The sequence below is a fragment of the Somniosus microcephalus genome, chromosome 22, assembly GCF_052327205.1.
Source record: "Somniosus microcephalus isolate GS21.2 chromosome 22, FLI_Smic_1.0, whole genome shotgun sequence".
NCBI lineage: Eukaryota > Metazoa > Chordata > Chondrichthyes > Squaliformes > Somniosidae > Somniosus > Somniosus microcephalus.
Genome location: NC_141008.1, coordinates 64,802,536 through 64,827,501, shown reverse-complemented (window position 1 = coordinate 64,827,501; position 24,966 = coordinate 64,802,536). Strand labels below are relative to the sequence as shown.

Below are 24,966 nucleotides of genomic sequence, written 5' to 3'. Positions count from 1 at the left end.
AGCTATCGGACTGGAAGCAACACGACACTGCTGATCACTGAGTTGCCTGCTGGGCTGGATGTTTGAGGTGATGTAGTGCAATGCCATACCACAGCTTTTACTAACATTGCCCTAAAAGGAGTATTTTGATGACATTGTGGAGAGTTTTTTTTTAAGCAAACTGAGTTTGTGTAGCAGTTTGATGCAAAAATGTGCTACCTCATGCCAGCATTTTGGCCACCAGGTATATCATGTATCTGCTTTTTTTAACGTAGTTGTCATTGCAGTCAGCAATATGACAGTGTAATGGAGTGCACCTCATGACTGCACACCACTGGGTTTACAAACATGGTAACATGTCATCCAAGGACATTTTTGGTCATTTTAAGTGTTAGTCACAGTATTTGCTGGAGTATTTGCATAGTATCTGTCAGCACTACAGAATAACTTGCATTTGATTAGTATTTTTGTTAAACAGTAACAATGTTATAATAAATAATGAAACTTGAAACTTAAAACCTTCTGTCAGAAGTGGGTGTCTGTGGCCCATGGACTTTCAAATCATTCCTCAAAGTTAATGTTCACTTTGGAGAATTTGGCCGTGCAACCTCTAAGCTTTGATGTAAAATAAAAATTTGGTGGGGGGCTACGCCACATTAAAGTATTAGGGGGAAAAATTCAGTTGTTTGCACCTCCAGTTAGCGCCAATTGGGGCGCAAAGCAACTAGCGCCCGGGCGCGGCGATGTTTGCGCCGCTCGCGAAATTAACTAGACATTTTGCGGCAGCGCTAAACACTACCGCCATGATCTCCTGCGCTGGCAGATTGTGACGTCATTCGAGAGCTTAGCGCCCCGGACCGGATATTGAGTGGCGCCCCCTGCCTTACCACTTGCCGTTAGCAACAACAGGTTGAGGGGAGGGTTATGCTGTCAGAAAGGGACTAGGGGAGCGCTATTTAAAGGCGACCGCTTCCTGCCTTTTTTTGTCGGTGACATTTTTGCACCACGCAGTCAGAGAGAGACTTCTGGAGAGATTCAACGCTGTGTGAAGGAGTTTTGAGTACTGAGCAGCACTTTGCAGGTTTATTTTGATTTGCCTTTCCTTGCTTCGCCAGCACTCTGAGGTAGCCCCTCACTCCTCGGCGTTTGCGCTTTAAGACAGGTGTGAAGCGCCTGATTTAACGCTCCAATCACCTCCAGGGGCGATAAAAGCCAAGTTTGCTGTCGGAGGCGATAATTAGTGCCAGGCGCTGAACTTTGCGCACGGCTGATAACGGCGCCCCAAATGGGGCGATACCGAATTTTTCCCCCTTAGTCTTATCTAGTAAATCAACTTAATGACAAAGAATATTTGCACAGGGACACTAATGCTGTTTGTGCTAGTAACTTGGGATTGAATTTGCCCTGGTTTCAGCAACAAATTGTTTGTTAGATCGTCCAACTCATTTTTGTACAGCATCCTAATTTAAGTCACTGTCGACTTGTTTACTGTCTTGCATTTTTTTAAAGTTTCGAGCATCAGCAGAAAATGTGTAACATGCAAATAAACCAACACCATGAACATCTAACCCAGGTGTGAATATTCCTGTGGTTAGCCATTATAAATAGATTCAATATATTAGCAAGTCAGTACTCAATAATTTAATCAGTTCCTGTCTGTTTTACTGCACAGCCCTCTCTTTTGGGCATTCTATTTTTTAGTTAATTATTTTGTACCAGAAACGGTGCTAGAAACCGAATGCATAATAGCTTTTAAAAGGGAAAAGGATAAATATTTGAAAAAGAAAAAATGTAAAACAGCGTGGGAAAAGGGCAGGGGACTGGGACTAAGTTTATAGCTATTTAAGAGTTAGCCAAATGGCGGCCTCCTGTGTTTTAAACAATGATTTCCTGGACAGTCAACCTGCTCTACATCTTCTGTCAAGATCATTTTGGAATCGGCTGTTACAAAGTCGGCAGTGGGGGCCAATTTTATTTTATTCTTGCCTGCAGTGACCTGATGGGAATTTGTCATGTGGGAAATTGAGGGTGCAAACTTGTGTACTGCCATACTGTAGCACGCTGCACTGGCACTTTTGACACTTTTGCTTTACCTAACGCTGCCCTCACTTTTCAAGTTTCAGGCATCCTAGCCTATTTTGGCTTGTTGGACTGGACAAATAAAAATGGTTGAGATAAATATATATTTGTACAAAACCGCATTAATTTTAATAATCACTGATTGCTAACAATGGGAATATGGGTACGAAATGTAAAACAATTATTCAGTAACAATTTAGACACATCTCGAGTACTGAATCCTAGTCCTCTATGCCCTCCTATATTATGTATTGCTGTCAGTAATTTTTAATGAAGTGTTTAAATTGTGCAATGACAAAATGAAGATGGGTCCTCCTTAATAGATATTAAACTACTACAGGAAACTCTCGATTTACCGGCACCTGAATAACCGGAAATCTCTGTTAACCGGCAAAATTCAGGAGTAGGTTCAGGTAAGTTTTACTTCATATTAGTGGCAGTTCCTGGATCTGTGGCTGTGTAACTGGGGCTCCTACACTTGTTGCTAAGCAACAGGGACGCTTGGTCTGTGGCCGGAGTTCCTGCACATGTTGCTAAGCAACAGGGAAGCCTGGATTTGTTGCTGTGTATGGAGCTCTCGTACCTTTTAACTACCTCTCTGTAATCCGGACTTTTTGATAAACCAGCACCACGTCGGTGCCGGATAATGAAGAGTTTCCTGTATTTTAAGATGAGTCTCTTTTTCATTACATTTCAGATTAACAAGCTGCAGACAGAGAATGCACAAATGAAACAACAAACTCCTAGTCCGCATCCGTCACCAGCTACCAGTGACCGCCAGGACCTTGCCCCCCATGCAAGTGCAAGTAGACGTGATCGGCAAGCTGTCTCCATGTATGAAACCAGATCTGGGCAGAAATCTTTTGGACAAACCACCGATGACATTGCCACAAGACTTCAGCCTTTGGATTGCAATGTGAGTTACTGCTTTGCAATATGGATTTCATTTCAAACTTCAAGTGCATTGACCTTTTCTAGCTTGTTATACTGCTTAATCAGTATTAACAAAGCTCTGATATCTGTTTAGTTTAGGAACAATGTCCTGTAAAACAGTTGTGCAGTAACCCCCCACCATGTCTTGTTTTCCAGGCTCCAAATTTTGATGGAGAAAAATATTTTTTAATAATCATTGATGGTGTTTTTTCTTCTAACCCTAACTGCAGTGCAGAGTTTACTAACTAGTGAGATGCTGCTGTATTCAGATATCCTATTAGGCAATTTGTACTCCGAATTCAGTTTTGTGTGAAACTCCCATTTGTGAGATAGTGGCCACAGCTAATACAGATGCAGGAATTACAAGTTCCATCAGTTACTCGAGGACAGAGATGTGCAGAGGTTTGTGGCATTGAGCAATCACAAAACGCATATAGTTGCTACAAGTAGCTCTGTTCCCAGTCATAGCTTTTGTGCTCAATTTACAGTATCGAATCCGTCCTCATTTTATTGATCTTGATCCTAAAACTCTAAAGTGAAAATATATTCCATGTAACTTTGGATTTATGCAATGACCTCAGGTACAGTTTGATTTTTGTATCTTCTGTTTTCGTGTTAAGAGCCACTGCCCCAAATCAACTTAACTGTGGATTTAATTGTGCAGAGTTGGCTAAACGACTGAGATTAAATGGCTTAATGAAACTATTCTTTCAGTTAAATAAGTTCAGTTACTTTTTCAGGTTTTAAGATCTTGCAATTCGACAGTCTCTAATACTGGGTTGACCCAAAGAGTTGGAGACGAGTGTAATTATTATGAAAGGTTCTGTCTGAAATCCTTGAATTGGCCCTCCCTTCCCCCAATAAATGTTCTAAATTTGGGAAATGAACAAAACCCAATTCCCATCAGGTGTCACTAATTATCTTAACATATTTAGACCGCTACATTATGGTTCTACTCCATCTAGTGACTGGAATGAAATCTAGTTGAGTCCATCATGGAGATAATGAGTAGATATGAGAGACAGTCACTGCTAGGACTGATCCAGTCAGTGAGATGAGAGAACTGGATACTGTGGGCGCACAAATATTTTTAATGTGTATATATTTGTATGTATAATTGCACTGTCTTTTTTATATATAAAAAAAAAAAAAAGTTTGTTCGAAACCATGTATTTCAGATGTGAAATTTGTACATACAGGTAATGGATATGTGCCAACACTTTCAATAGATCAAACAATTTTTGAAAAAGCATTTTTATCTGATCGTCGCTAATGACTCTGTAGAGCATCTAGAAAAATGATCAAGCTTAATTAAATGAATCATGAGAACTTAATTAAATTAATTGCTCTAAAGTATAATTGTTTTGTGAACATTATTTTTGAAAATAGTTAAATAAGGGAAATCACTTTGGCTCATTACACGGTTTTATGTGAATGTTGCTTCATTTGTGCTATTTTGTTTCATTAATTCAATATGCACGTTGCATTAACAATTCACAATCTACCAGTAGATCTGACATAAGATGACTCTGCTTTTATTTGACTTTGTCAGCATGAGACTGTTTAACCAATATTTGTCTATAACAAGTTTACATGCATGGTTTATTTTTGAAAGTTCATTAATGTCTATGTGCATGCCATTGTTTACACTGTCCCTTCCATGTTACAGATTCGCAGGGGTGTCTCCGTGACCTCTGTACCCTTTCCCTTCTCTCCGCTGCACTCCTGTTCACAGGACTGCGGCAGATCCGTGGTTAAGTACCATCTCAGTTGGGCTCAAGTAAGAAGGGGCAGAAAGGATTCCAGCAAGTGTTCTAGGCTCTTGTGTCCGTGCCTTTTTGCATGGATTTTGTTCCTTCTATAATCTTTGCTTCTCTTTTCCCTTCCAAAGATGGGAGGTTCTTTTTTTGGAATGCCTAGTTGAATATGTCAAAATAACTTTCAAACGATTATTTTTCTTAAATTTTAGAATGAACCAAATAATCAAAAGTGAAACTGTACATTGCAAACAAGCTTTAGTGCAATGTAAACAGGCTCATGAATATAACCATGGTCTGTTCTCATTATACCACAGTTGTAATGGTTAATTTACCATAGAAATGTTGGTACAGAAGGAGCAATTTGACTCGTCGTGTAGTGTTAGCTTCCTCACCAAAGGACCTATGGATATCCACCATTTGCAGACCTCCAGTGTGTTATAATGGAATTTATATAGTCAATAATTTGTCTCTCAACCATATTACGTTGTCAAGTTGGCCTGAACACAGTATGTAGTATTGGGAATCTTGCATTAGATTAACTTAGATGGCACAGTAAAAAAGAAATACAAACTTGGTCATTTGACAAAGGACCCCAGCTTTATACTTGCTGTACATCGCTGAAGCTGGCCCTGAAAATGCTGTCCTAAACCCTCTGCTAATATGGTATGCAGGGCCAAACATTGAAAAAATAATTAAATGTATATGGTCCCCTTTCCGAAAGATGTTCCTGCCATTTTATGCCAATTTTGCCAGTTTATTTATTTGCCTATTAACTAGGCTGGTCTCTGATGGAGAAACCAATAAAGTTTTGTTTTCCAGTATCTTCAAAATTGCTGCTCCGTGTCGAATAACCTCGATTCTATTGTAGGCAGACAAACTATTTAGTTTGGCAGAGGAATACAGGACAAGGGGGCATAATCTTTCAAATAAAGCTAGGCCTTTGAGAAGGGATGGGGAAATTTGGAACTCTCCCTCTCACCCCTGAAAAAGGCTGTGGATGCGGGGTCAGCTGACTTTTTCAAGACGGACTGATAGATTTTTGTTAGGTAAGGGCATCAAAAGATAGGGAGCAAAGGCAGGTAAATGGAATTGAGGTACAGATCCGCCATGATCTAATAGAATGGCGGAACAGACTCGAGATGCTACATTATTAATGTTTACATAACTTGGAAAAAAAATGGATTGTAACAAATTGCTACAGCCATTTTTTCAGTAAGTCTCCAAGATAAGTATGAAAGTTAATTTTTTAAGTAAGATATTTTGTTGTGTTCTCTAAAGTAATATTTTTCTATACCATTCCTCCTCTTAAAAACAAGAAGCATCTGATATAGAGTGATGTCATCTGAAGGGAAAATGAGGATTATTTACAGCTGTACTGGGAAAAAAGCTGCATAATGAAACATGATGGGAAAAGAATAGGGTGAATTGAAAATGGGTATGCAGTGTGTGTTTGTGAGGCATTCCAAAAGATGAGCCCCTGTTGCTGAGCTGTTACCATCAACACTGCCTATCTAGCTACTGCTCCCCTTTCGACAGCCTTAACATCTTTACTCTCTTGAATAGCATAATGGCCTTCAGTGACTACATTTATCAAGCAAGGCCATTGCCATTCAAGTATTCCACTTCTTTCTTGGTTTCCCTTGACTACTCCTGTTTCTCCATATATTAACCCTTTGAGTACTGCTTTTCTTCCTCCATCTTTCAGTCGTATTGAGACACAGGTTTTGTAAATTTAAATAAAAGCAGCTAATAAATTGTGTTTTGTTTTAATAGCAGGTATGGAAACTATTAACTGAAGCATTATAAAAGTTGAACATCTGGTTTTTTTTTTTAATAGTCTAATTTATAAAAAAAAGTCTTTTGTGGGGGGGGTAGGAGATCAATGGTAACTTTGCAGAGCAAAATCAGCAGTGGGTCAAACAATTGAGGGAAAATATTCAAGAACTCCGTTACTCTTGCCCACAGAAACTAGGGCCGCCTTTCTATTCTTCAAAAATGCTTTTTCCTGTGAGTGGCTTTCATTTTTTTTGTTGCCTATAAATTTTGACTGTCAATTTTTTAACTGATTTAATAGCAGTTTGTACAGGTAGTTGTCTTTCCCTCAGCCACTTGTATCCCATTTTAGATTTACAAAAACTGAGTCAAAATTCCAGTAGAATTTCTCAAAGGAAAGTGCAGAACTGTTCTCGTAATCCTCAAAGTTGTTAACCCTCTGAGAACTTGGTGCTTGCTGAAGTAGTCAGAACCTGTTTAAGTTTCTATTAGTGGGATTTATTGTAAATTGGAACTGAATATTCTAAAACCAAATACACCAGAATCTGTGATGCAGGGAAGACTTTACATTTGTGTAAACTTTCATCTTTAATTGTAATAGACAAATGCTACTGTAGTCCTCAAAGGGTTAAATTCTTAGTGTTCAATCAAGATTTTTTTTTTTTTGAATGAGAATATTGCAATCAGTCTCTGATATTTTCCATTTAAAGTAAAAGGGGAATCTTTTTATAATTAGAAAACTGCATGAAGAAGGTATCACGCATAATGGCAGATGATTCTGAGATCTCACTGTTCAGGATAATCATAGTTAACACCTTGCTTGCAAGGTTGTCTTGAATCAGGATTTGGTTACTGTTTGATGTTAAAAGTGCCTTGTCCTCTCGCCTTTCTCGTAGTGTTCAGATTATAGATGAGGGCAACAAAGGGAATCTGGATGGGGTCCAGTTCATATTCTTGCTTTTTTTCAAGTTTGTACTTGAATTCATTGCAATCTTAGCCAACTGCACTCCAAAGGAGTGTAAGTTAGTATAATCAACTAATACATTCACAAACCTCCAGTTATTAGTTTAATGAAGTCTTACAATTTACATAAAATAAATGTAAAATGGATTGAGCTCAACTGTTAAGGGGGCAACGATAGCAAAATACTGCAGATGCTGGAAATCCGAAATAACAACAGAAAATGCTGGAAAAACTCAGATCAGGTAACCTCCGTGGAGAGAAATTTGAGTTGACGTTTCGGGTTGAAACCCTTTTTCAAAACTGGAAAGGAAATAAAATAGATCGAAGGCAGGGCTGCGATCGAACAAAAGAAGTAAAAGACATTAAAAGGTATTCAAAATCAGACGAGATGGTAATAGGCCAGTGGAGACAAAAGACAGCTGAGATTAGGTGTGAAGTGTACTGGCAGGATAAGAGACAGCTGCCAGGTGGGAGAGAGAAAAAAAGGAAAGGGGTGGGGGGGGGGGGGGGGGGGGAAGGAGGACCCAAAACAAAGGGGTGGAAAAAAATATAAGTAAAAATGTAATAGGGGCCGAGGTTATGATCTGAAATTGTTGAACTTGATATTGAGTCCGGAAGGCTGCAAAGTGCCTAATCGGAAGATGAGGTGCTGTTCCTCGAGTTTACGTTGAGCTTCCGTGGAACAATGCAAGAGGCCAAAGACGGTGAGGTCCGAGTGGGAATGGAGCGGTGAATTAAAATGACAGGCGACCAGAAGCTCGGGGTCACCCTTACGGACTGAACGGAGGTGTTCCGCAAAGCGGTCACCCAATCTGCATTTGGTCTCCCCAATGTAGAGGAGACCGCGGAGTTAAGGGGGCAAGTTTGCTATTCTTGCAGGAAGCTGAAAAAATTGAATTAAAAAAATGAAAGTTACTTTTGAATAGCTATAGGCAAAATTAAGTTATTAATAAACTGTTCATGATTAGTCCCTTGGAAGCCATCTAACAGAAATATTTGACAAACCATTGTAATTCACAATCTCCCCTTTAGGTGAAGCTGCATTAATAAGCTGAGTGCCATATGTGTGTTATGTGCGCTTTTAAACTAGGGTTGTCCATTTTCCTAATTTTTGGACCTACATTAGGGAGATGGCATCTCTCTTATTGTGTCTTCCATTGCTGATATACAAAGTCAAATTTCAGCAAATCTTTAAGATTTGGAGAAGTTTTGTAGTTTTCAGCTTTTTTTAAATTTCTGTGTAATAAATTACTGATTTGCTTGTAGCCATGCAGTATTTGTCCATTTTCAAATTATCACGAAGCTGGGTTAGCTTGAGAATTTGGGATTTTGTTTCTTCCTCCCATCCCCCTTCCCACCCAATCCATATATGGACTTTTCCATCTTAGATATGCAAATGTACAGTCACAACACATTAAGACTTGAAAGTGTTATTTGAGACCAGTCTGGCTTTTCATTATGAAATTGCAGTGGTGAAGACAAAGGACTTGATTTTACGTTTAGATTTTAATACTTGGACAGGTCCACACCTTGTGTAAAGGATTCTATGAGATGCTAGTGATGCAGCTGGCAGATTTGTACTTCACAAATAGCACTCTTAATCCCTTATAAAAAGACTATATTGAAAATGATCTCTCCCTTTTGAAATTAAGGAAGGATATAATTGGCAGGTGGTGAGAGAATCTGCAAAACCCCAGTCCTAGTGATTTTAATAATGAGAAAAAAGGAAAATGTTCAAATCTGCACACCACCAGTTATGCAGCATCAAAAATATGCCTTTGAAACAGGAAAACTGTGATATATTGGAACCATCTGCTATAGCGTAGGTATAAAAAAAGCTTAATCTCTTCTGGAAAAATGCATGCACTTTTATTACTTTTCCTTTTCTGTTAACCCCATAACTGCTGACTCTTTGGGTGCAGGGGCAAGGGGATGTGAAGAAGTTGAAAATATCTTAATTGTTCTTCAGTGTATATGCCAAAAAGGATCTAGTTATAAAAAAATTGTGATTCAGAACATTCAAAAGGTTCAACAAGACTTGTGTTTCAGAACCATCTTTAAGTCATTTTGCTAACCTGTGAATTTAATGTATATTTCTAGGGTATTCCTACTGGATTAGAACTGTTACAAATTAAAACAACCATTCAAAAATGCAGTTAAGAAATGAATGTTCTGAAGTCCTATCTAGTCCAGGTTTCCATAGCAAAATTTGTAAACTCTCTAGACTTGGACAGGTCCACACTGTTTAAAGGATTCTATGAAATGCTAGTGCTACTGCTGGCAGATTTGTACTTCACACATGGCACTTTTAATCCCTTATAAAAAGACTATATTGAAAATGATCTCTCCCTTTTGAAATTAAGAAAAGTATATCATTGGCAGGAGGTGAGAGAATCTACACAACCCCTGGCCTAGTGCCCCACCTGTCCAAGCCAGTGCACCTAGCGGCTTGTGTTCTGGGCTAGATCCAGTGCTCTGATGTGTGCCCATTAATTTATGTAGTGGTCCCATTGATTTGAACTGGTGTTGTAATGGGAATCTGGAGACTTCTCTTGGAATTATATTCCTTTGACTTGGTATAGCAATCTCTTTGAACCTCTGAGATTTTGATTTTTAATATTGAACTAATCTGCAGATTATAGTTTTTCCCAATAATTCTTTGTAATGATTTCCATAAGATTTACAAATTTTGCTATTGAATGTGAACTTGATATCCAATTCAAAGAAACCTTGTGTTTTTACCTTTTTTTTGTTTTTGTACAGTGCCTGGTTATAATTTCATTAAATGATGGAATTAACTTTGAGAATGTTGATAGTTTAATAAATTCTCCAATTGGGCATTTGAAAATGTTTTTCCAATGAAAAGTATAGAAAAAGAAAGCGTGATTGGTCCTGCTCTTTATCTATATTAAAATGTGGAGTTCATTTAATATAGAATAATCAAGTATTTTTAATGCGTACTGAGTCTTTCTGAGCAATGCCTGGTGAACGGGTTCAAATCTATTGAGCCAGGTGACATGGTGAAAAATGGGTTTGCCTTTTTTGTGTTCACTCTAGCTATTTGATTGTGGCTATTTACAATGGAAACACTATCTAAGTATGCCAAAGTTGTAATGAGTTATTACAGTTCTGTGACTTGACTTTTGCTCTTCATCAATCTAGTTTCAAATTAAGGTATGAGCAAAGGGAGGTTGGAGATGAGTCAGTAATTAGTGAGGATCGAGGGTGGGATTTTTGTTGAGGGGGTGATGACTGTATTGAAAGGCAGAAGAACAATGCTTGAGGAAAGGTAACTATTTATAATACAGGTACACTATCCCTTATCCGAAAGCCTTGGGACCAGCTGAGTTTCGGTTTTTGGAATTTTTTGGATTTCAGAAGGTATTTTATAAGACTGGGAAATGGGTCGGGGGGGGTGGGGGAGAAAAGAATATCGGACAGGCCACTGCAGCTATCGGACAGGCCGCTGTATTGTTGGGTTCACTCTCCCGGTACCTCCTTCACGCTGCCCGGCTCGGCCTGCAATCTCCTACCCAGGAGGGAACTCTGTGACCCTCTGCCCTGCTCAGCGTAAGTCGTGCGCCACTCTGCTCATGTCGTGCGCACGACTTACGCTGAACGAAAAAACTTTCGGTTTTTAGAGGTTTTCGGAAGTTCGGATAAAGGATAGTCTACCTGTATTGGCTAAAATAGGGACTCAGAAAGGAAGTTGCATGATCAGGCATTTAGTGGGAATGCAGTCGAAGGAAGAGGAGGTTCCCTACGCTGAGTAATGGAATAGATGATGTACCTTTTAGAGTTTGTACCACATCAAGTTCTGCAATTTCTGTACTTCAAGTAATGGCTGATACAGAATTAGAATGTTTATGGGCCCAATGGCGATGATTCAAGGTGTGAGTGGTACAGCAGAACATTCTGAATGGAGGGGCGGGGAAACCTTTCTTAAAATGCAAGTTCTGTTTATTTATTAAAAACACTGAAGGTGTTTCTGGGGACGAATTGGAGACCACCACTATCAAAACCACCCTGTCCTTCCTCCTTTTGAGTACCTGGAAAGCTTAAAATGATCTGACCTGCTTTTTATCTTGAGCAAACTAAATTATTTGCTCCTTAACCACTTCATGATCAAAACTCAGAATTATAAAACTTGGATGCCGAATTTCAGTCACTGAACAGTGAATTTGATTTGACACAGTTATTCTCAAAGTTGCTTTCATGTTTCTCATGGGGAATTGAGGAAACCTCTCCCACTTAGCTGCCTGCAATGTTCTTGTTATAATTACTAATGAACAATTGCTTTAACACTTCTGCCTAGGTATCTGCACATCATATTGCTGTGCTCACATTTTGTTTTCATTTACAGGTGTCCAAACTAGACAAACGTGGCAGTGGAACAGACAGTGATTATGACAATACCCAGACTAATGAGCTGCCACTGGGGTGAGAGTACCTTGATTGAAGATTGTGATGCTTGTCGATTGTGTTTAGTAGTCCTCAACATGGCAGAATTTCTGCATTATGTACACTCGAGTTATTTTTGGATTTTGATGGTTTGTTTTTCTGTTTCTCCCACATAATGCTGTCTCTGCAAATACTGGTATTTGATCTCGGAATTGAGATCATGCCATGACAATTGCTGTGTTGATAATGGAGATGTGCTAGTCATTTATGTTTTAACAATTGTTCCTATATGCCTCTAGGTGTTTACTTTAATTCTGCATAACAGAACATCACTGAAGCAATAGAGAGGGACACCAGTGTTGCAGTCCTCACTCTACTGTATTATAGTATCCAATTGTGGAAGAAGCAATAACAGTTGGTTTCTGTCAGGTTATCAAAGCCCTTGTATATCTAGAAGTTTTAACATTAGATTTTTATATGCAACTCGTACACCACCTCCGTTTTTAGTGTTTACCCTCTCCAATTTTCTCCATTCCTTTCCTGAAGATAGTGACTCATGCAAAAGTGTTCCATTATTGCCAGAGGATACCTCTCCACACTAGCCTCCTTTCATATGTAAGTCTAGACAGTGAACTCTGTGAGGTTGACTGTGGAAAGCATCATAGTCTAGAGCACCCTTTCAAGCAGGAGTCACTTGATAGCTGATTTTTATTTAGATTAGATTATTCTCTCCATCACTTCCTCAAAGCACAGGGACACCAAGGAAAATTGTAGTGCTCCCAATGGAGTGATCAGCAGCGGCAGCACACAGGCCAGTGTTTGTACCTGATCTGTGAGATTCATTGCCACGTCACTTGATTCATTTATCTACTTATTGGGGGGCCCTAATTTTTATAAGATTGTTACAAAAATGCTCTGCAGATTGTTCAAATGTTTTATTCTGCCTAATTGACACGGGGGTGCAATCATAAGTTAGGTACTCTAGAAATGCAACTCGGACTGTGCCCAATTATGCTCCAGCACACTCGAGCTACAGCCTTTTGACAGTCTTTATATTATTGAATATTCTTTATATTAATATTTGTAGAGGCCGCCAAACTACAGGAAACTTTCGATTAACCGGCCCCTAATTAACCGGAAATGTCGGTTAACCGGCAAAATTCAGGAGTCAGTTTCAGCTAACTTTTATAACTTTTATTACTTGCACAGCAACAAATTGAGGAAGGCAAGGGTTTGGCTGCAGCTGTTGCTAAGCTACAGAGATGCTTGCAACTTGTGGACATTCTTCTGAAGCCTAAGCAACAGGGTTTGTTGCTTCATACGGAGCTCTAAGGTCCGTATCTTTCACTATAGCATTCGGTTATCCGGAATTGTTGCTGAACTGGCACCACGTCGGTCCCGTCCATGCCGGATACCGGAAAGTGTCCTGTAATCGAGCACTCCTGTGTGCAAACCTGAAGTGTCATAAATTGCATTACACAGTGACTGTGCTGCTTTCATGTTGAACTACAAGACTTCTTGGTAGACACAATTATAAGAATGCAAAGTAATTGATTATTTTCTGGAAATTCTAGCATCGACCAGTTCCTGACTGATGAAGGCAAGTATAAATTTGGCAGTGCAAGATGAACTTCTTCACACCTTTGCAGCTTTCTAAAATTTAAACTGAGGTATCCAGAAGTCTCTGGTCATTGACACTTGCTCGTGTATGTACTTGCTCACCCAACAGCTTGCAACCACCACCTATTAAATGCTACAGCCTAGGCCTTTTGAGGTTCAGGTGACTCATTGCCATTTATGGTGTGATCTGAACCCTCAATCTGGTTACAGCCTTGTAACGCACTCTCGGGCATCTGATTTCTATATGCACGTGGTGATGTGCTGAAAACTCACTAGGCACTATTTTGGTTGCTATTCTACTATATTGTGTTTATGTCCACTCTTGTTTTTCCTTAATAGTATTGCTGATGGGAAGATGGGAAGGGATGATGATCTCCATCTAGAGTATGATGAGCATGAGGGAGAGTTAGATCCAAGCCTTCCCAGTACCGAGGATGTAATCCTTAAAACAGAACAGGTCACCAAAAACATCCAGGAGCTTCTGCGAGCAGCACAGGAGTGTAAGCATGAAAGGTTAGTTTGGTGTAAACTGTAGGTTAAAAAGAAAGAAAGAGAGACTTGCATTTATATAGCGCCTTTCACAGCCTCAGGATGTCCCAAAGCACCTTACAGCCAATTAAATACTTCTTGAAGTGTAGTCACTGTTGCAATGTAGGAAACGCGGCAACCAATTTGCACACAGCAAGGTCCCACAAACAGCAGTGTGATAATGACCAGATAATCTGTTTTTTGTGATGTTGATTGAGAGATAAGTATTGGCCAGGATACCGGGGAGAACCCCCCTGCTCTTCTTTGAAATAATGCCATGGGATCTTTTACGTCCACCTGAGAGAGCAGACGGGGCCTCTGTTTAACCTCTCCTCTGAAAGACGGCACCTCAGACAGTGCAGCACTCCCTCAGCACTGCACTGGAGTGTCAGTCTAGATTTTTGTGCTCGTCTCTGGAGTGGGACTTGAACCCACAACCTTCTGACTGCGAGACGAGGGTGCTGCCCACTGAGCCACGGCTGACTCATATGAGTTACAAATAATTAAAGATTATATTGAAAAAGCTGTCGTTTGGCTGTACTCACGACCAGACAGATAAAATAATCCAACAACCTCTAGGGCACAATGCTTTATTTAGTTAAATATTTTTTCTATTTGTGGCATGTTTAATAGAGTTTCAGTAGCTTAAAACCGCTCTTTCCCTGCTAACTGTAACTATACAGTAGTAAATCAGCCATCAGACTGCAACTAATGATGTCTAACTACTCCTTAGTCAAGACCCTGCAATCTGGCTTCTGCACCACTTGCAGCACTGAGACAACATTGGTCAAACTCACAAACATCTGTGGCTTTCTGTCTCTCTCGAACCCTTCCAGAGCTCCCTGTTACCTTAATTCTTTTCTCTCCCAGTATCTCGCTGCAACTGCCTCAATGGTACAGGTCTCATCTGTTTGTGCTCATACCAACACAAAGCAGGCACATCTTTCCCGCTAATGGTTTCTCGGCTTATATGATAACCTCTGATGGGCCTCCGGTCCATCCTTGGTCCACACCCCTTGTTCGAAGTCTATATCCTAACCTGTGGTAAAATCATCCAGCTCCACCACTCTACCTCTTCCATGATTCAAAGACTGTTGCTACACTCTTCAACTCTGTATCCACCATCAAGACCCGATGAGCCAAAATTTATTCTAGTTCAATGTCCTTTTTGGTTGCCTTCAACGCCTTCACGTGTCTGGCCTTGATCCCAACAACCTCCCTGGCTATACTTCAGGCTGGGTCAGGAAACATGGCACTTCAATATACTAATCAATTCCAAGTTTCCTTCTCCCACATCCACTCTTCTGACATTTTTCTTCCACTTTAACATTGCCAACCTCTACCCTTACCCCATCCTTCATCACCTTGATGTTTGACTTCCTCTAATCCTCCCATAGCTGGGCTCCCAGCCTCAATCTTCAATGAGTTTCAACCCCATCAAAACATTGCAGCCTGTGTACTCGCCTGCAGAAATCCCACTTCCCCATCACCCACCCATCCTCTCCAAACTGGCTTCCCATACTCCAGCAGGTTGACTTCAGAATTCTCATCATCCCTCCATGGCCTGGCCTTGCCCCATCCTACCTTAGTTACACTCCTTCTGCCTTACTTTCCTGACACAGATTTTCTTCTTGACACCCACTCCCTTCATTCTGCCATTGGTTAATGCTTGTTTAGCCACCAAGCTCAAGGCTGCTGGAACTACCTGTCCCATTCCCTCTGTCTTGCCGCCTTTTTGCCTGGTTTTAAAAGTCATCACAAAACCCTTCTCTCCAACTGTGACTTTGGTTCCCCTCAACCCCGGCCCTCTCCCAATTTTCCATTTTGTACTCCTGCTCATTGTCCTCCTATTGCTAAGCACTTTGAGCCTACTGTACCTGTGCACTTGTAGAAACATAAATTAATTTAAGATAAATGGTATGTTACTGTCCAACTATTCTGAGTGTAGGTCAGTGAATTAATCCTAATCTGCTATCTATTTCATTAACAGTTTTGTGCCATGTTCTGAAAAGATTCACTCTGCAGTCACTGAAATGGCTTCTCTCTTTCCGAAGGTAAGTCTTCAGTGCAAGATCATCGGAGATGGCGGGGGAGGAGTCGGGGCGGGGCAGTTGTGGTGTCTAGCAAGGTTTGCTTGTTGGGCCTGGAGGAAACACTCCTGCTCCTCCTGGCCCACAAGCAGTGTTGTAAATGCACTTGCCTCATCGATCCGGCCCTTCTCACCTCCTTTGACCTGCCGAGATTCCCGAGCCCTGGGAAACCCGGCCTCCATGGATTAAAAATTTTAATGCAGTTAAAATGGAGACACGCGGCCTCCTTAAGATTTTTCTGACCGACTCGCCCGCTGAAGGGGGTTTGGTTGCCCCCTGAACTAGCCTCCGTTAAAACCTGAAGGATGCGGGTTGGGATCAGGTTTCAGAATTTAAAATTTTTAACTTCCCCCAACCCACCCGACCTTGGAGGTTAAAATCCCCCCCACCACCCCAACGCATCACTTGAGGAATGGAGCAGGGAGTTAGGAAATCTAATCACAAAAAAGAACTTTTTAAATCCTCAGAACACCCCAAAGAGCTTCATAGAAAATTAAATACTATTTTTTGACGTGTAGTTACTGTGTTATGTAGGCAAATGAGGCGGCCAATTTGTACACAGCAAGGTTCCACAAACAACAAATCAGATGAATAATCAGTTAATCTTTTTTTAGCGGCATTGGTTAAAGGAGGAATGTTGGCCTGAACTGCTCTTCAAATAGAGCCATGGGGATCTATTGCATCCAGCTGCACAGGTAGACATGGTCCCCATTTAGAGCCAGACAATGCAGAACTCCCCCAGTCGGCCTAAATTGCGTGCTCCAGTCTGGGAGAGGCGCTTGAACCCACAACCATATGACTCGGGTAGGAGCACTACCAACTCGGCCAAGCTGACATTAAACTTAACATTAAGGGATTCATTTCTATCCATAATATATATATATTTTTTAATTAAGTCTGCGTGCATTTCCTGTCAACCTTTTCCATTATAAATTCCTATGTCCACATTTAAAATGGAAACTGCCTATTGCAAACTTGTCCTGCTGTAATTACACCCTCCCGCCAATGGGTGCGCTGAAGCATAACCAGTTTACATCAGTTTCCATTATAAATGTTGACCAAGGAATTTATAACGGTAATGTATAAACATGAGGACAAAATAAATATATGACTTTAAAATTAACCCCCACAGTTTAACCCCACTTCACTTGAAGACACTTGGGCCTAGAAATTGGCCTGTGCAGCACCCTTTTTTTCAGGTGCTACTCGGACTACTAAGGCCACAATATGGCAGGCAGGAAGCGTGCGCACATTCATAAGTGCACTGCCCGCCATATTGGCTAAGGATAAACGAGGTGTCCTTTACTCACGCCTGAAGCAGACGTTGGTCCCTTTGCAAATGGCCCAGTGCCTGTTTGAGGTTCCCTCCAAGATCAGTTTGCCCTGAGGCAGCCAGCACCATCACTGGCTGCACTCGAGGACCCCAAGCCTAGGGATCGCCTGCCAATCAAGAAGGTACGCAACTTACCTGAATGTACAGCTGAGAGGAGCAGGAGTACTCCTATTTGTTTGCTAGAAACAAAACTAGTAAGTGCATGCAGTTTAATAATGTTAAACACAAGGACTTTTTATCACTCTGCAACCTTACAAATTAATTATGTAACTGGAGTAACCAATACTTTTCAGCACTAGGTAAATTCAGTAGCTGAATTCAGCTTATGTTAAGTGTAAAAGGCAAGTCATTTGTTCTGGCTCAATGTGGAAAATTTAGATTTGTAAACTTGTAGCTCTGAAGGTACTGCTGGTGTTGCAATTTAGAGTTTTCTAACTTGTATTTTTTTTTAAATGATCAGAAACCTGCCCTGGACACAGTTCGGTGCTCTTTGAGATTGCTAAACGCGAGTGCCTTCCGACTGCAATGTGAGTGCAGGAAAACAATTCCACCAGAGCCAGGCGCACCTGTTGACATTCAGTTGCTCACGCAGCAAGTCATCCAGTGTGCCTATGACATTGCCAAGGCAGCCAAGCAACTGGTTACCATAACAACCCGGGAGAAAAAGCAATGACGGTAAAGCACTTCATTCACATTCCTTTTTTGGAGTACGTTTGGGAGACTAAAGAGCTGCATCTTTCTTCAAAAGCAAACTGAAATCCCTGTACATATTCTCATTCAAGTACTGTGGATTTTTTTTCTGCAATAGATCGTTTCAGCTTTCACAATAGATTGAAAGCTTCTGGAAAGTTTAAATTTCCAATTTTGTGGTAGAACTCCGCAGTAATAGTTAACCAGAATTACTACCACTATATAATGACACGGCCAAAGCAAAAAGTCGCAACGTGGTGATGGCCAATGACCTTCGACTTCTGACATTTTGGCAAGATGTGAATATTTACTTTCTCGACCATCGGGTTATGTTACACTGGAATTCTTGACTCTTCTACAAATAAGTTGTTTTGCAAATGTACTAAGTGCTACATTATTGGTGGATCCTATGATGTAAAATTTCAGTGCAACAAAGGCTTCATGCATCCAGTAACTGTTATATGAAAAAGAGCTGCAAGCAAATCATTTCAACAGTAAAGCCACACCTTGGAAAATTGCTGATAGTTCTTGTATGAGACCACCAAGTTTAATATGGACTATCAATGGGTTACTCACTGACGATCCATTTTGCCATCAACTGAGGCTGAAGAACAATGGATGTTCTAAAAACCATTAGGAAAAAATACTAGTAGTGGGGTGCCTTTTTTGTATAGAATACTGTGAACCTGTGACTGTAACTGGCAACCATCAGTACCATTGCATCTTTGTGCATTGTATGCCTTATAACAGTTGAATCTTGTTGAACAGTTGTACCCCATAGTAATGTAGTCTTCACGCTTTGCTTTATTAGTGGCACTATTTTTCCACATTGACCGGTCCAAGGGTCATGAATCTGTGTAGGAGTGTAAGTTCATTGATAGTTTACTGAATTAATTACTGTGCAATGGCTCCAAATGCTACTTGACCATAGCAATCAGTTGTACTGGACGTCCTTCATAGTTTAAAAGTTTGAACACTATCCTCTAACACCCAGTGTACATCAAGTACTGAATCCAGAAACCAATATTTTCTTGGGCCATATTACAGTAACTGATGGGTGCAGTAATAGTCCTTTAGACACATGGCTCCCATGTTACCCTTGGGCACCGAAAGTGGGGGCACTTTCAGTTTCCAGCATTCTTCATGGCTGCTGAAGGTAAATGTTATTGGAGTGAGTGGAGAAGATTGACCATTATTACACAAGACTAAAATCAGATTTTTATGATGCTCGTTCTCACTCTTGGAATAAGAATGAAGATCCATTGTTTCATTTTCTTTTATTTATGAAAATTAAATGGCCATATGTTTATGATTCCCAAAAACTCTTTTTTACAAGGAAAAAGCACCATCTCAAGCATTTGTCTTGCATTGACTTGACATTCGATGCTGTACCGTGAAAGGAACACTGTATAGTAACTGCAGAGGATTTTAATTTCTGAATAGCACAGGCAATGCAGGTTTGTGAATTGATATAACCTAATCTTTTCAACACCCTTATGTTAACTAATTGCTTGCCATGCAGTTGTGAGCCACAGCCACGGGGCTTTGTGGTATTGGGAAAATTGATTATCAATAAGAAAATCCTGAGTGCAAAGCAGTTAAGTGGCAATGTTTATTTTATGAGCCGAGACAAACACAAATCAGATTTTGAAGAAAAAATGTTGATAAATTGCTCCACAAGGTAATAGAGAGATGGAAATCAAATTGGGTTGCTCGAGTCGCAACTTTTTTCGAATGTCGGAAAACTGTTTTGATCCAAAGGGAATGGTTATTAGGGAAGGACTTTGCAGTCCATAACTTGGAAGAAACTTGGATAGATGAGATTCTTCTGTAATATGAGGTATGCACACTTGCACAGCTTTTAAATTTTTTTTCTAGCCTTAATTGAAGTCCCAGGCATACAGTATTGGGGTGCTGTTTTGTATATAAAAACAAAACTAGTAAATGTGCGTAGTTTAATAATGTTAAACGCGAGGACTTTTTATCACTCTGTAATCTTACAATTTAATTATGTAACTGGAGTAACTAAAACCACTACATTGACGGCACTAGACAGATTCAGTAGCTGAATTCAGCTTACGTTAAGTGTAAAAGGCAAAAGTCATTTGTTGAATGAACATGGAAACATTGTGAATCCTTTTACTTGTTCTTCATTTGATAAAGTGCTCATCAAAGCCTGAGCTTTTGGAAGCCTTAGTACTGAAAGATATACTGACATTGTAAAATGTGCTGGTGACTGTGTCTGTTCTTGCCTGGATTCAGTGGATCACAAAGGAACACTACAATAATGCTAGTTCAATGAGGAAAATACAGAATTAGGAAAAAGCTGTTGCAGGGCACAATACAGACAGAGCATGCAGTGCAGTCAGAGAATTAAACTTTGTTTTTCTGTACTGTCTCAAATGTCTTGTTAATTTGACACGATACAGTAATATTTAGACTGTGGCCTAGGGCATTTATAAAGGCTGGCTCAGAATGGCATGGGAAGGTATTAAATGACACAATAAATGGCACGGTTCAACTTGGTGTAACAGCCTTTTGTTGCTTTATGTGAAAGCTGCTGCTGGGAAATTTGCAGACAGCAAGGGGAAGGATCAAACGTTATGGCCTTGTGCGGACATTCATGGTTACGTCTCGTTATTGCCTAATGCAGACTCTCTTTAGTTTGTAATGCTAATATCCTGTGGACAGTTGATCTATTGTACAGCGTTGCCTTCACTCCAGTCCGTTTTTGTTTGATTCTGTAAGTATCAAGTCTTGTTTACAGCAGAAGTCATGAAATGCTGCATTTTGAAATGAAAGTTTCATATAAGCTATAGATTTTCTTCCAGAACATTACTATTTAGAATGCCTTAACCCATTTTATGGTTTTTAAAATATGCTTGGGTTCAAAGCAATTATCAAATGGACAGTTAACACTAGCGGAACAAACTAATTTCAATGTAATTTGTAAGCACCACACACTAGGTGGTGCATCCATTGATATAAAATTATCCCTCCCCCAGTCACGGACGCATTTCAGAACTGAGGCGCGGAAATCTTCACTGTCACAACCTTAAAGATAGGATTAAATAAGGTGCCTTCTGGACAGCATAGATTCATTTATTCCTTGTCCTGTGTTAAACAGGGGCACAAAGCAAGCAGTAAATTCCCAATGTTGTATGCAGCTATGCATCCTGCCGGGGCTAAAGTTTGGCGACCAGACTAAAACTGATGCAGTACAGATAAGTCACACTGGGGCCAAAGCTGCAGATTCATTTGCAGTCTTTAAAAAAAATAATTTTGAGTTAACTAACGAAGTCAAAGAAACTTGGAAGATGTTAAATATATTTTCTATTCAAACTGAGATTCACTAGTGTCGTGCACTCGTTTCCTTTGGCTTCTTTAATATTGCCGCACTCTGGCAGCAGGGATGGGTGAAATTGGCCTCTTGTTCACGTGAATAACTGTACACCCCTTTAGATAAGGCTAGAATCACATGCAGCATAACAACCCCTTATCTCGCTGAGGAAAGCAGTGATTTTATATACTCACTGACATCACTTTATAAGGATTTGAGGCAGCTCTGAATACTGGTAAGTCACCAGGAACGTACACCTTTCACTAAGAAAATCTATAAACCAAGGGAGCTAAAAGCAGTAACATGATTTGTGGGTTCAGGTAGTAGCTGATAACTTGTAAATACCATACAAGGTTTACGCTCCGCATTAGCTGAGCACCTCCACTGTATTACTGCCTTGGAAGTCCCTCCTACCATTCCATAACTGCTGACTTTTTGGGAGGGAGGGTGGGGGTGTGAAGAAAAAAGCAGTAGATAAAATTTTATATCTGTATTCTGGGAATGAAGAATGTATTAAATAAACTATATACACTAAAATAAAACTTGTGTTTAAAATAAATAAATAAATCGAAAATCCTAGCAAAATTAACAGTTTCTCAATGCAGTAATAGCCAATTTGTCATAAAGGGTATTCAAAGGAGGCCATTGATTGTGACATCAGAATACTCCTGAAGGGAGTGTGTGCTGTATTGATGTCTACCATCCATCCAAGTATTACAAGTAAGGCTATTGTATAATCAGTATTACACCTTGGCAATGGTATAAAACACTTATAATATATACCGACATGTAGAATTACTCTATAATCTCCTAAAAGTTACTCTCTAGTGACACAGCAGGAACATCATCAAGGAGATTAATTCCTACTTGTAACATTGCAGCACATGTCTCTGAGGCACTGGAACTCTACCAATAGCAGTTTAAAATATTAATTTTTCATTTACAAAAATAAGTTGTATATATATTATAAAATAAACCAATACCTTGAAGTGAGTTCAGTTACAATCTAATCCTCTGGGTTCAGATGTTGTTTATAAACTGCATTTCACAGTTTTAGAATGCCTTCTGAAGGGACCCCTCTGGGGTCCAGCCTTGTAACTCACGCTGTTATTTTATATATTCCATTACTAAGCCCTAATGTGTGGTACAAAATGTTTTGTTTTTTAAAAATAAATATCCAAATGTCTGATAACTCAAACAATTGGTATTAAGCATGCACTTTTGGACAATTGAGTGCTGAAAGTTATATTTAACAAGGACAGTCACTGACCTGCTTATTGTTTCTGTTGTGCAATGAATGCTAATTGTAACTAATTCCATTTAGAAATGCACTCTATTGTAGCTGGTAGTGGAAACGTGGTGGTGGGCTTCCTTGTAAACTCATCTATTGTACATTTGTATTGAAAAATAAATACATTCAGTTGTGCACAATGCTTGCTGTATACTCAATTCTTAATTTGTTAAGTTAAAAATGTTCAAACAAGTGGAATATGGAGAAATACTAAACAATGTATACTAATTACTGTATGCAGCTTACATTCATCTGAGTAATTATGTTGAAAAAAAATATTGAAGGTTGGTGTTAAGATCAGATCAGTTTTCTATTAGAATGATGAAGTGTCTTGAGAATTAAAGTTTCTAGATTGTAAAGAGGTATTTGAGGATTTGATTATCCACTTGTATTGAATCTGTGGTCCTGTATGTGTTGTGAAGGGTTTTTAATACTAATGAGCATTTAACTACACCATGAGTTGTTACTTTAGCGATTGATATTGAGCTGATATTTGAATGTTCAAGGAAAAATTCTAAACATAAATTCTGATGTTTTAAGCAAGATATTTAAGCATTTGATCCTATGATGGTTTAATATTGTTGTGAATAGCAGAATATTTGAAAAAAATGTTCAAAGTGCATGTCAATTTTCAAGCCCACTTTTAAATAAACATAGCATAGCAGTTTCAATCCTGCATGTATGAATTTTAGAATATAGTATGCTTTGTGTCAACAAGTAAGGAAGACTGTTTTCATTATACTGTGCTTCACAACTTAAAGCAGTAAAATGATGCAAGCTTCAGTTAAATTGAATACATGATTATTTAGAAAATGCAATTACATTGTAAAATCTGACACTAATACAACAGGAAAAGTCAAGGAGGAGGAAAATCCATTTTCTCCCATTGACATTCATTCTTCTACAGGCACCAAGATTCTCAGTTTCACTCATTTCAGTGGGATGAACTGCATCTGCTTTATGAACACTAAAAGCAAGTACTTATTTTTAAAAAGTCAAATAATTTGGATCCGAGGTTAGTTTTAAATATTCATTATTACATAATATACATAGCGTATACCATTTCCTTGTAATACAATGGGCCAGATTTTTCTGTAGCAGGGCATCCACTCTGCTGAAAAGTAAAGGAAAAATTTCACAAAGCTAACGGCAGAGCAGCACAACTCGGACAGCAACTTTTGGACATTCAAACTTAACCGTGCAGCTACTCCTCGCCTGAAGCTGCTGTACCATTTAACCAAATAACTGAGAGCGCCATTAGCCTCACTGTTATTTTGACAGCAAAATCTGCCCCAATCACTTAAGGTTAAACCCCATAAAATGTCACTGCAGGTTGTCCTAGAAGAAAGAAAAAATCTTGCAGTGATATTAATGCCTTTCATGATTTCGCAAAACGCTTCATAGCCAATTAAGTACTTTTGAAGTGTAGTTGTCGTAGGCAAATACGGCAGCCAATGTGTGCACAAGACCCCATAAGCAGCAATGAGAGAATAACCAGATAATCTGTTTCAGTGATGTTGTTTGAGGGATAATTGTTGGCCAGGAGAATCCCCTGCTCATCGTCGAATAATGCCACGGGATCTTTTACACCGTCTGAGGAAGTTGACGGGGGCCTTGGTTTAACACCTCATCGAAAAACGGTAACTCCGACAGTGCAGCACTCCCTCAGTACTGCACTGAAGCATCAGCCTAAATTGTGTGCTCAGGTGCTGGAGTGGCACTTGAACCCACGGCCTTCAGACTCGGGCAAAAGTGCTACCACTGAGACGAGGATTGACGCTGTGATTTGACTGCAGAAGCTTGGTTTCCAGCAAATTCCACATGTACCTCTTCTATAGAATTGTATTTAAAAAGGTGTAATGCATTTTAGGGTTCACATATTTGGCTTCGCTTTTGCAGTTTATACCATCTCAACCCCTTAGTGTTGAGCTGCCTTGTACCACACCAATTTCTGCGTTATCTCATAGCCTACATTTCAATAATGTAGAATGTCAAATTTTCTTCTGAGGCTGATTAAACCACTTAACTGGCAAGTCAATAATTGTGGTCAAGGACAAGCAGTTGTCCTGCCCTCGGGCATGAATGGTGTTCAGAACTGGCTAAAAGGAGGTATATGAATACAACCTGGACTCTCCTTATCAATTCCATCCAACTCTTTCCTACCGCCCCCCCCCCCCCGCCCCCCC

General features: G+C 39.8%; 1 protein-coding gene across 8 annotated transcripts in view; it reads left to right on the top strand.

Annotated features, from left to right (window-relative positions):
* The window catches only part of git1 (G protein-coupled receptor kinase interacting ArfGAP 1), a 178,581-nt gene extending 155,661 nt beyond the window's left edge, over positions 1-22,920 (top strand). For 4 of the 8 annotated variants that reach the window (XM_085964964.1, XM_085964963.1, XM_085964962.1 and 1 more), the window contains 6 exons: positions 2,756-2,974; positions 4,661-4,771; positions 11,851-11,927; positions 13,848-14,021; positions 16,027-16,090; positions 17,920-22,920. In XM_085964964.1, coding sequence (XP_085821090.1) covers positions 2,756-2,974; positions 4,661-4,771; positions 11,851-11,927; positions 13,848-14,021; positions 16,027-16,090; positions 17,920-18,132 — 858 coding nt within the window. In that variant the 3' untranslated portion in view covers positions 18,133-22,920. The other 4 variants (XM_085964967.1, XM_085964966.1, XM_085964965.1 and 1 more) reach the window with 3 other exon arrangements.
* Positions 22,921-24,966: the final 2,046 nt, after the last annotated feature.